General features: G+C 35.4%; 1 protein-coding gene across 1 annotated transcript in view; it reads right to left on the bottom strand.

The window, feature by feature from the left end:
* LOC138710845 (uncharacterized) overlaps positions 1 to 999 on the bottom strand; it is a 78,537-nt gene extending 77,538 nt beyond the window's left edge. Inside the window, exon 1 of the mRNA XM_069842008.1 lies at positions 568 to 999. Within this exon, the coding sequence (XP_069698109.1) occupies positions 568 to 582 (15 nt within the window). The 5' untranslated portion in view covers positions 583 to 999. The remainder of the gene's footprint in view (positions 1 to 567) is intronic.
* Between the last annotated feature and the right edge of the window lie 12,398 nt (positions 1,000 to 13,397).

The following is a 13,397-nucleotide window of genomic DNA, read 5'->3' as shown; positions in this document are numbered from 1 at the left end:
TAGGTTATACACAAATGATGGAAACAGAATTCAAAGACGAAAGTTCTCAGATATGCTATTGTTACTACTAGGTAGAAGAATAAGTATGGCGTATAAATAAGAATACAAAATAATTATTTATTTATTTTTACGAAATAAAAATGTGAAATGAAATGAAATAAAACTAAAATAAAATTATAAAATTAATTCGATTAAATTAAAGTAACTTTTGTGAACGAATTTATAAAATATTTATTTTAAAATTAGAAAATATAAATTAATATCAATAAAATGCTGCAACATATTTATATATTAATACATTTATGTCGGAAATATAACTTAAAAAAAATAAGACTTAAAAAATTCTTGAAGAGAACCTCAGTTACATAAATAGACGGAAAAAATTATCTTTGACAAAATCTATATGCTCATAAATAACAGAAACATAATTTAATGGCTCAGAAATGCTATGATCCGCTAAGTAATGCAAGCTATTACTACTACTATTACTACTACTACTACTACTACTACTACTACTACTACTACTTCTACTACTATTACCACTACTACTACTATTACTACACTTACCTGTAAAAGTTTCATTTCTTCAGCTTCGTTGACGTCTTTTGAAAGTCTGGTGTACCAGATGCGGGATACCTCAACACTCGCTTGTATTTAAGAGTCGTTAAAAATTAATGTTTAAAAGTCTATATTAACTTAGAAATAACCTCATTTGCAGTATTACGTTCAGAATTGTTTTTATAGTAAATAAAATCGCGAATTGAAATAAATGTAAAGTCACGATATAAAACCGAATTTATTAGCTAATACGCCAAGTGATAATGACTTGACAAGTTCAGCACACGAAATGGTGAATAGACTGGTCACTTCTCGGTGATAAGTGTCCCTCACTTGTGTTTTGGTGCGCGTTGTTAAGTGTTTGTAGCATCACTGTCGAGTATCGAATAACTGGACACTTAACTAGTCAAGTTTTCACAAGCGGGTTTCTCTTTCTTCTGTTTGACTGGAGGCCTTACCCGTCTTTAGAAGTCGTCCCCCTTTTTTATTATTCAGGCTGCCTTGCACTTGTTTATTACTTTTATATCAACTGACCGCTCAGCGATGTAGACGGTACTAGAAACACTGTGGATTACTCCTGATTTCAGATCCGGGAGGAAGACTGATTATTATATATTACAGTAGCCTTCACTGTAACCGGTCTTCATTATATCTCTTAAATTACGGGTGCATGATTCTAGAGTTTTGTCTTCCAGCCTCGCTCTTGGCAGCGTGCCCAGGAGGTTTATAAAGATTTTCCTACCGGAAGGGGGTCATTGTATTCTAATGACGTTTTCAAAGTGCTAACTAATTATATTGACTTAGACATATGCTATAATCATTGTATTTTGTCCCATCATTATTTTGAAGTAGCTTTCTAGTGATTTGAAAATAATCCAGTTAAATTTTAAGACAATAGTGTACAAAGGACAGACTTGCTTACACACACCAACGCGGTACGCGGGAGCGAAAGCGAAACTTGCAATCCCGCGATCGCTACGAAATTCGTCGTTGTCTTCACATTAAAGCGGGACGCAGTCGCGAATAGGTATGGATTCTTCTGATGAAGAAGTACTTCTGCTTCTTCCAGTTGCTGAAGATGTTCATAGATGCTTTCATATACTATAAATTAATTTTGTTAACTGCCTCCCATTGGAGGTAGCCCAGAAGGACTCAGTAGGCCTATACTCTCCTACATGAATTTTACAATATTAAATGTTTACATAAATTTTGTTGACAGAAAATTAAAATAAACATATATGAATTCTGCAGTGCCTGGGAAAAGTGACATAAGTCAGTTTCCACAAACCTTTTTTGATAATTTATTGACAACTTACGGAACATCTGCTCGCTTGGAAAAAGAGACATAAGTATTTCTCCCATTACAATAATTCATACAGAAAAAAATCAAATCGACATAAACCAGTAAAAGTTGTCAATAAATTATCAAAAAAGGTTTGTGGAAACTGACTTATGTCAATTTTCCCAGGCACTGCAGAATTATAAAGTGAAGAAAAAAGAATTAAAGAGAGTAAATATGATGACTCAGAATTTGGCAAGAGCGTTTCAAAACTGAAGTTATGATGTCAGTAGTAAGTGTCTGTGGTAGTTCAAAAGTCTTCCTGAAGCTTTCAAAGAACTTGGGAATCATTCCACGAGCTCCAATAAGAAGACCAATCACATCAATGTTTTCAAGCTGGTAGTTTGCTTTGAAGTAATCAACTGTTGGCAGATAAATGTTTATCTTTTTTTGATTCACATCCTTCGGCAGGCTACTCTCCGTTTCAGTCCTTATGGTAGGATCAATTATATAACCTTTTTTGGTAGTCTGGGAATACGCTATGATGTCAATACGTCTAGAGGAGCCATTAGTAGCAAGGCAAAAAAACCTTCCTCTTCTACTATCCAAGACTTTTGTTTTTCAAAACAGCTGCAGTTAAGGATCGAGCATGATGGTGTCTGGCATTTCGTAGGAGTAAGCCTCTGTTACACTGGCCTTGGACGTGGGCAAGGGTTTCAGTCTCCGGGCATCCCTGTCTGCACCGGGATCCGTCCAAAGAGCGGCCAGGTACTCCTCTAACTGCTGCTAAATTGCATCCATTTTAAGGCAGGTTACCCATTCAGATGTAGATAGCCCAGACTTATTAAAAATCCAGGCATTGGCTTTAGATACTTCGCTACTACTACTACATCGCTCTTGCTGTGACAGTAGGAACTCCGGTTAAGAGAACAGAAATTCTTTTTTTCATACATGTTTTCATTTTTTACTGCTCCCGCTGTGGCTTTCACTGATTGTGAAAAATTTGTAGATTTTTTAGCACGCATACTCTAATAAATACCTAACAATAACAGTGTAGTTCCTCGCCGGCGAATTCACATTTGGAAAATAGTTTTTATCGAGATTCGTTGGTAGTGCCTACTTATATAGGCCTACTAATTTCGGAAAAATAATCGTAATACCATGGTTCTGCCACAATTATTACTGGGTCCTGAAGACAGCTACGGCTTCAATTTTCCAAATATTTACTTGACTAATAAGGTTCCGTGCAGTGGCGTCGTGGTCTAAGGCATCCTGTCTAGAACTCGCGTTACAGAATGCACGCTGGTTAGACTCATCATGGGGGGGGGGGGGAAGAAATCTGTGGTGTTCGGTAAAGGGGTATAAGTCATTTTTTTGTGCAGATGGAATTTTGTTCCCCAGATGAACACACAAGTTAAATTATACAAAAAAAAAAAAAATCAAAGAATACTAGCAGTTGATGTGTTTTATTTGTGTAGAAAATTATTTGTAATAAGGGTTCCAAGTTTAATTTTCACTTATATCCGAACTCATTTTTATGACTTATCTCCCTTTACCCAAACACAACAGAAATATTCTCATGTAATTTCAGCCAGTGTATGGAACCGGTGTTCACACAGCATCGTGATGCACTTGGGGAAACTACGATAGGTAGCGAAATCCGTTTATGAAAGCAAGCTATAACAGCTGGGGGGATCATAGTGCTAACCACACGATATCTCCATTCTGGTTGGATGATCGTCCACCTCTGCTTCGGCATGTGAACGAGAGGCCAGCAGCCGGCTGGTCGGTCGTGGTCCTTCATGGGCTGTCGTGCCTCGGATTATTATTAATATTAATAACAGTGTTTAGTTCGAGATAAATCATAACGTCCCATTCTACCTCACTTCCTCACAACCAAACATTCTGATGAGGGCAGATACAAATTTTTACCATTCGACCGCAATTACGAGGGCCGTAAAAAATAAATATGCCAAGGGCCGTTAACAGAAAAGAAAACACAATTTCATTGGAAAAATTTATTGGAAGAGACACAGCAATTGTTGAGCTATTTTTCAACATATTTCTCACCGGAACGAGACATACTCTTATGTCATATCATGAGATCGACAGAGAGGTGCAGACGGCTGTCAAACGCTGATTCCGATCCCAGTCGATTGACTTCTACAACACAAGGATACAAAATTGATCCCATGGTATGAAGTAAACATGCTACATCTTTTAGAGTATTTTGCAATAATTTATCAATAGGCTGGTAATGTTGGGGACCGATAGGGACGTTACAGTGGTTTCAAGTTTACTATCCGTTCACCAGTCAGTACTCTAGGGAGCGTAAACAGTGTACCTGCAGAATACTCCTTTCGCCAATCACTACCGTAGCATGCGTAAACAGTGTACCTGTTGAATAATAATGCCGATGGTTAAAGGTTTTCTGGCGCTTATTTTTGCAGCGGAATTTGATGTTTTGAAGTGAATGATGGGAACATTATACGTAGGCTAAATTATATAATACAGACATACGAGGTTTACAAGCGATATTATACACAGGCACATTGTAACACAAGAAAAGAAAGAAGGAAACTCTAACCCACGAATAATTCTATGATAATTCTTCTGCACATAACGAAAGGACGTAAAAATATATCTTTCTAATGCTATGTAGCTTATACTCGTACAGTATTTACTTTTAGAGCTGTCCAGATTTGTTTATGTTCACTTTCTTATTCCCGTAATCGATCACAGAACCAAATCAATGTCCTCGTACTAGCTCACGTCCCCGGCCTAAGTACCATGCTGCAGTAACATTTGAAGGGTTCAGCTGGGCCAAGCGCCATTTACTAAAACCGTAGAAAACAAGGGTTAGAATGAAGTAATTATCATAATTCAATGGAAACATATATCAAATAATATAAAGTATACATATTAAACCTGAATGATATGTCAATCTTCATTAAAATATGGTATTCACTTAACTTTAAACCTCGCTTTCTCCGTTTTTAATAAATGACGCTTGGACCACTATGGCTCTGAAACCTTCATTTGTAATCGGTCCCCAACATTACAATCGTATTCATTAATATCAGTCAGAAAACTACCTTTAATTTCAAATAACAGAGCACACTGCAAAGAATATTAGGAGTAGCCAAATATAGGCCTATTCATTAATAATTGAAGGTTTTTTGTCTGGTTTTAATAAGGGGTAGCATATAGCGTTTTGTAATATTTTATATAAATTTGGTCATTATACTTGTTTTCTTATCGAAAATAATTTCGTCACCAAAACTGACACCTAAATATTTTGGGTTCATTACTGTTATTAAATGACACTTATAATGAAATTAGAAGTGGAGGTATTTTCAATAGGTGTTAGGTGGTTCTTTATTAGCCAGTACTTCTTGAATAAAACCTAGTATACCACGAATAATATAGAGACATGTAGAGTTGGAGAGTAATTAAACAGCGATCATGAATGTGATTAAAATATATATCCTCATTTTGTTAATCTGGAGGCTAGATGAGGTGAGTTGTGGCTTATAATTTTGACTGAGATTAATGGAGTACGAAACTTTTTAATTAAGTCCTTAACTTTGAAAGTAAAAAAAATTAGAAACAACAATGTTTTGTTTGGCAGGGAAATCTTAATTATACGCTGTATACTGAAAGTTTCCATGTAGTTACAAAGATTTTAATAGTTGAATATGTAAATTTTACCTTTGGGAGCAAGAATGGTGTTGAAGCTTTGTTGCATACATAACAGAGGTAAAAAGCCAGGTTTATTTTAAAAATATATATTGTAGTTGCTTTACTATTCTGGTGTAAACGAATATGTGGCTGTATATCGAGCAAGAACAGAGAATTTTTCATTCCTGTAGCTTAGCCGTATTTCAATCCCCGATGGCATTATTCTCATAGACGAGTGTTTTAATGTTCCGTGGAGGCCACGAACTGAAATTACGAGTAAAATTACATATTGGGTATTTATGTTGTATTTCTTGTTATTTCTTTCCGCCTTTGTGGTTTAGAGATAGAAATCTAGTCTGCATCTAGGCGGCTAGGATTCTATCCCCGGCCAGATCGTTGTGCTGGTTGTACAAAACAGATGTTGAAAAGAGTTTTCTCCGGATACGTCCTTTCCTTCATTTCAGTCCACCAACACTCTCTATCTATCTCTTATTTCATCTATCATCTTCTATAGTTAAAATCTCTTCCGTGAAGTCTTGGGGGAGTACTACTGGTCTCAGATCCTGATACGGGAAGGACATGGATCTCATCAAGCAGGGTAAAGTTGCCTAATTCCGTGACATATTTAATAAAGTCTATATTTCAGCCAAAATTGTACTAAAAATTTTCAATAACACCTGAATGACGTTATTTGGACCTTTAGCTACAGTTTTTAGAACATTCAGTGTCAACAGTTTCACTAGTTTGATATATAATATGTGATTCTTCAATGTTATACAGTGGCTCCTAAATCCGTGACAGGTATCCAAATTCCGTGATAGTGGTTTCCTAATTCCATGATACTAAAATAATCCTCATTAACTGCTGAGAAAACAAACGTGTATTTGGAAAAACATTTTAAAGTCATGGTATATTGTTTTAATATGAATTAAGCAAAAAATTACAACATAGAAAAAGGGCTTAAGTGACAAATTTCATATAAAATACTTGTGTAACTACAGAAACACATATTACTTATTAATATATTATAAACAAAATAAACTGAAAGTTAAATTCAATACAAAATTAAATTTGAATAAATTGAATTATAACACAATTATTTCTCATTATTTATACTTCTAACAACAGCAGTAATTAAGTTAAATATATGCCCTATTACTTTATTATAATTATAATTGATGTTTTCTATAACTTATTTCTATTATTATTTCCACGAACTATTTTCTTTCACAAGCATTAGTTTTCACAATTTAGCGTTGGCATGACTGGTCAAGTGAACCAGGAAAGAGAAATGTGAAAATAAATCCGAAATTGGGAAAGCTCCTGTAGCATTGTTATTGTCTCATAATGTTTAAACAATCACACACATTGATTCAACTGACTTTAATCTACATTAATATATAATTTTTATAATGCTACATTAATTCTTTCCTCAAATATAAAATGTTTCTTCTGGAGCGGTCACAAGAGAAAGAAGAACTTACTGGTCAACCACCTTTCACTGAACAAAAGCTTCTGCAGTCGACTGCTTCTATTCAAAAGGGGGTAGTCAATAGAATTGAAAAGAAGACATCTCCTGGCATCTGTTAGGTATTTCAAAAACTTAAAAGTCAGAGATATCATTTCCATGACAGTCAATTGAAATTTTTTCACGGGATTAGGGTTTTTACGGAATTAAGCACCGTTACTCTACTTATCTGGAGATGGGACCTAGCTCTGTCACGCCTGAGGCAGAACGGCCCACCTGTCAGAAAAATTATATTCATGAATGCCACTCGTATCACCTCTTGGACTGAGCAATAGGCCTAATCGTATGTAGTTAGGACGCAGAATGGGCCATTGTAAGCCTAAATACACGAATATATTCCGGGTCGTGCCCTCGCAAGGCTAGTCTGCCACCAGTACTATACAGCGTGGTAAGAAACCTATTACATCAATTCGCAGTGGTAAGAGATAAAGTCAATGCGAAAAAGTTTTATGAAATGAGTTTTTGATATGTCCAATAGTTTTGAGAACACGAAATGTAACATGTTGTAACGCAGCAACGCTTCTTGAGGTCATTGTTCCGCAGTGGGGGTGGAGGGGTCACATGTGGCCGGTGGGCTGGTACACTCTCATCCTCATTCATCCCATAAATTCGGGGTGCACAATAGGCCTCAGTATGGCCGACATGCCAAGGGATCGTCCTAACCCGCCTGTAGCCACCGTGATCTGACCTAACGTAACAGAAATTAAATTTAATCTCAAAATTGTTTAGAACCTGAATTATATTACTCTGAGAAATGAAATCGCTCATAACTTTGAAGGACTAGATTCCATAATAAAAGACTTTCCTAATATAAAATGGTGTGATTCTGAAGGTGGAACTTCTAGCATATTTCTGGATCGTCGAAGCACTGCATTCTCCGTGTGTGGTTGAAACTCCCAAAATATTTACAACGTCATCGCCGTGAAAGCGTGGAACCTCCAGACAGTAATTAATGTTTAAATCTTACATATAAGGCCAGGGAAATTAATATAGTAGAACAAAAAAGAAACTACTCTCTACTTCTTACGAGGAATCGAATTCCAGTATTCTGGGATTGCAGCCCGAACCACTAGTACTTCAGCCATGGCGCAGGACTAGCATTTCAAGTGTAGTCCTTAACTAAATGATATTTATGACGATTTCGTTTTTATCGTAACAAATAAGGTGCTATGCATGGTAGAAAGTTTCTTTTCTGCGGTCAAGGTTGCCTTGTGACTCCATGTTAAACCTAGAGGAATGACACATGATGTATATAACCACAGCAGTTAATGGTGATGCTGACCTCTCGATCGAACTTGCGACGAACCGAATCGAGGTCAATAGCATCACATTTCAGTGATCATCCGGTTGACACATTTAACACTCTTGTATTTAAGAAATCACATTCTGCTAAATGATATAGCTGTGAATTTCGAATATCCGATGCTTTTTATGAGAAACGATCTTACCTCGGAGGAATTTCAGCTAAGTAGTTTTATTCATCGATATCCATTAATAGTAATATTGATGATGCAAATCTGGCTTTCAGGTATAGCTCCATGTAAAGCAGACTTGAATAATATCAAGGGAAAAATTTTTCCCGGGGCCGGGTATCGATCCAGGGATCCTTCTCTTAGTGTCCACACCTGTGGAGTAACAGTCAGCGCGTCTGGCTGCGAAACCAGGTGGCCCGGGTTCGAATCCCGGTCGGGGCAAGTTACCTGGTTGAGGTTTTTTCCGGGGTTTTCCCTCAACTCAATAGGAGCAAATGCTGGGTAACTTTTGGTGCTGGACCCCGGACTCATTTCACCGGCATTATCACCTTCATATCATTCAGACGCTAAATAACCTAGATGTTGATACAGCGTCGTAAAATAAACCAATAAAAAAATTCTCTTAGTGCACGAATGCTCTACCGACTGAGCTACTCAGGAACTAGGCCTACACCCGACATTGTCCCAATTTCTCCCTTTATATCCACACAAGTCAAGTGGACTGACAATGCGCCAGAAACCCAACTTTCGAGTGCACACAAACTCTGTGTGACTTGAAATGTGGTTTTCTGTTAACGTACCTACAGTGACGTATATACGATGTGGGACTAGGAAAACGCGCTTTATTTATCACATTAGTTATAAATCAAATAACAGTGTTTTATTATATCACTACGTACCGGTATCGGTACTAGTTTCTCATCCACCTATGAGGATACTACTATAAAAAGATGATCTTCTTCTTCTTCTTCTTCTGCTTCAAGCTGTAGGCTTTAAGCCCGTTGCGGCTCCTTTATTTCTTGTATCCATCTTTGGAGCTTTAGAGTAATTGGAGTCCTCTGGTGGTGTTACCAGCACCACGCAGAGCTAGATTGGTGTCAGGGCTGCTACCTTATGGTATCCAATCAGGCCATCATGTATATTAACACTGTATGAAGGGGTGCTCCCTCCGCCTTTCCAGCCGTTGAAGTCTTCACCCTTGTTACCCCGGGCATGGGGTGCTAGTTTTGGTCCACCCGAGTATTTCATTTCCTCGGTATCACCTATATATAGGAGGCATTCCCTAATCCGCCACCTAGGGAGGCACCCGATGGGGGACTAGCACAAACCCCTCACGGGATAAAAAAGATGATAATTAAATAAATTATTGCGTTTTCTGAAACATGATCAGAACTCTTCACTGATTTGAAACAGACATAGTTGTTTAGTTATTGTTGATCATTAGTATATCGCTAATGCGGTCTGGATCTAAGCGGCGGTGGCGGTTTCTTGACATAAAAGCTATGTCACAAGGCGCCCATGTTTCTGGATTATATACAATAACACTGGTAAATCTTCCACCACTTCAGGAGGTTATGAAATTATAAAAATCTATTTCATATACTACAGGACAATTCCATGAGGAATGAGACATTTCATCAAAGATCTAAAATTATGAGACAAGGTAGGAGTTTTACTTTAATTATTGTCTACACTTCTACTTCCCATTTACAAGGATATTTTGCTGGGATACTTTTTTCCTTATGAAGCCGAGCTTCACGTTATCAATTATTTCTGCTTGATTTTTCATGCAAATTTCAGTGATTCTGTTATTTATTAGGTAAAACATAATTTATTCACAAATGGTCATATTACATAAAAAATAATTTATCTAGGGATATTTTGCTTTTGAGAAAAACACAAAACCAAGATAGAACAAATACATCTATACTAATAATAAGTCTAATCGAAATTTTTATGGTAATTTTCGATTTTCCAAAAATAATTGGTCCTAACATATATAATTAACCACCCTGAAACCGAAAATCGCTTTTTTGAAATTTTTGTTTGTATGTCTGTCTGTCTGTCTGTCTGTCTGTCTGTCTGTCTGTCTGTCTGTTTGTTACATTTTCACGCGATAATGGCTGAACGGATTTCAATGAAAATTGGAATATAAATTAAGTTCGCTGTAACTTAGATTTTAGACTATATGTCATTCAAAATACATTATTTAAAAGGGGGGTTATGAGGGGCCTGAATTAAATAAATCGAAATATCTCGCGTATTATTGATTTTTGTGAAAAATGTTACATAACAAACGTTTCTTTAAAAATAATTTCCGATAAGTTTTATTCCTTGAAAAATGTTGATAGGCCTGATATTTAATGAGATAAATGAGTTTTAAAATTAAAATAACTGCCATGTAAGGCCGTGTAATGAATTAAAAAACAAATGACTTCGTCTATAAGGGGCCTTGGACAGCAACAATCGAAAGCTATGAAAGATAGCCTACAGAGAATGTTTCTGTGTTTGTATGAAGTAATATCGGAAGCTAAATTAACCGATTTGTATAATTAATTATTATTTCACCATTGGAAAGTGTAGTTTCTCTAGATGGACATAATGCTATAATGTTATTACACTAACTTCTGAAATAATACAATATAATATAATATAATATAATATAATATAATATAATATAATATAATATAATATAATATAATATAATATAATATAATATAATATAATATAATATAATATAATATGTAATATTATATAATATAATTTAAGTTATTTGAAGGGTTCAGAACCATAGTGGGCCAAGCGCCATTTACTGAGTACGTAGAAAACAAGGGTTAAAATTAAGTTATTACCATAATTCAATGGAAACCTATAACAAGTAAAATAAAATATACACATTAAATCTAAATGATGTAAATCTTCATTAAACTATGGTTGCATGTAATAAAAATTAAGAAACATGTTAAAGGGATTGTCATTGCACCAAATGAGTGTCTCTGGACCAAAATGATCGCATTTTAATTATTTGGATGCAATTTAAATTAAGTAACATATTAAAAGAATTTATCCTTCTATCAAACACGAATATTCCCTGGATCAAATGTCCTATTTTAATTATGTAATTACTTTATATTTATTTCTAACTGGTGCAGCGGAGCGCATGGGTACGGCTAGTTTAAAATAAAAATATAATTCAAAATAGTATTAACAAGATACATTACTGAAAAATACTTAGATCTACAGAAGCTACTGCTTATTCAATATATTCGCTGCTACCCTCATTGAAAAATGCAGAACATGTTTTTTTTTAGATATGTTTGGGTATGAGAGGTTTTAAATGCCTTAATAAATAAATTACTCTTGAGAATTTAACACATAAAGAATTCATATGATGTTTCTACATCAATTTGGTTTCCTAATCACTTTACTTGTGTCTGAGTGTCCTCGGTAACAATTGAGAACATTCCGGAAGTCCACCGCTGTGGAGTAAGGGTTAGCACGTATGAATGTGAAATTAGCAGGCCCTGGTTCAAATCCTGGTTGGGATAAGTTAAATGTTTGAGATTTTTTTCTAAGGTTTTTCCTCAACCCGTTAAGAGCAAATGTTGGGTAACTTTCGGGGATGGACCCTGGACTCATCTCGCTAGCATTATCACTAGGCTTCATATTCCAACTGCCTATAAATTGGAATGAAGTTGCCTTATTCGAAGTATAGGCCTATGTGGCGTCACAGCGCAGGTAAAAGTTCCTTCATATACAAAAGAGTTAGGCATCCTCTGTCCTCTTTCTCTAGAAAGTCAAAACCGGGATGCAGTCAAAGTGAGTAGTCTTATCGATCACAGCTGTTACTAGTCGTATTATTTAAGTAACTACATCTTTGCGGCTGATTGAAGATTCATTGCAGAGGTAAAATGCCTTAGGTAAGACGCTCAAACGTGTAATATTGCAGGGCGTAGTTGAGGTATTTGAACTAATATTTTCACTGTCAATATAGACAACATTAAATATAAATTGTGTAAAATAAACGCAAAAGTGACAAAAACAGTGCAATGACAGAAACTGCAATATCAAAAGGCACACAAAGTATGTTGAAAATAATCCAAAAGAAAGAGTACCATAAAAATCTGAAAAGTATGAAGTTATTAACTCGAACATGGATTTATGTAACCTACCTTGATGTTCAGTACCAACATCCCAATTCATAAATTACATAATCTACATTTTAGGGAATTTCTAGAAAAGTACGTAGAAAATTAGTGGGTTTTCAGTGATGAGCGACATGCAATATGCTAATGAAACACGAAAAAAATATCTACTACTACAGTACATCACGCACCAATGACGTCATGTGCTATTGAAAGAATTTCTTTCAATATAAAATAATTTCAAGTGACATCTGCATATGTTCAAGTTCCGTAACTTACGAATGCACGTTATTATTCATTGCAAAGATCACGACGAAAATGAACATCGCGGCTCAAGCATGTGTTCACTAGTATAGCTTCAGAATGTCGGGAGTTGACTGTACTACTCGAACACGCAGCGACGACCTGTTTGTTTATATCCTTATCCGTTGCATCATCTGTGTTCAGCGTGCTATATACCCAATAATAAATAGCCAAATTTTACTCTATAAGACTGTTAACGGTATATTGAATAACTGTGATTTTCTTAAATTCCTTCAGTTCAATGTAAACAGAACAGAATTACGTCATAGGCAACCTTTTATTATTCCTATTCCTAGAACTGTTTTCTTCAAGAACTCTCCATTGTTTATTATGTGTACTACTTACAACTCTCTGTCTTTAAACTGTGATTCTCAATTGGATTTCAGTTTAACAATTAAAAAATTTCATACAATATTAAAAAGAATTGTATTTCCTTAGATATTTAAATTATGAAGAAGTGTATTATAATGTTTTTACTCTAGTTTTAAATAATTTTGCATCATTATATTGACATTTGGCGCTATATTAACAGTAATATTATATTCTAGCATCTATTACCATTATGTATTTTCTTTCTTTCGTTTGTGTTGTTTGTTTTGTTGGTTTTTTTCTCTTATTATGTATTTTGTGTATATATCTATGTAAGCCAC

Source organism: Periplaneta americana, chromosome 12, assembly GCF_040183065.1.
Source record: "Periplaneta americana isolate PAMFEO1 chromosome 12, P.americana_PAMFEO1_priV1, whole genome shotgun sequence".
Taxonomy (NCBI): Eukaryota; Metazoa; Arthropoda; class Insecta; order Blattodea; family Blattidae; genus Periplaneta; species Periplaneta americana.
Note: the sequence above shows the minus strand (reverse complement) of the source record. Positions and strands in the feature narration are given on the sequence as shown.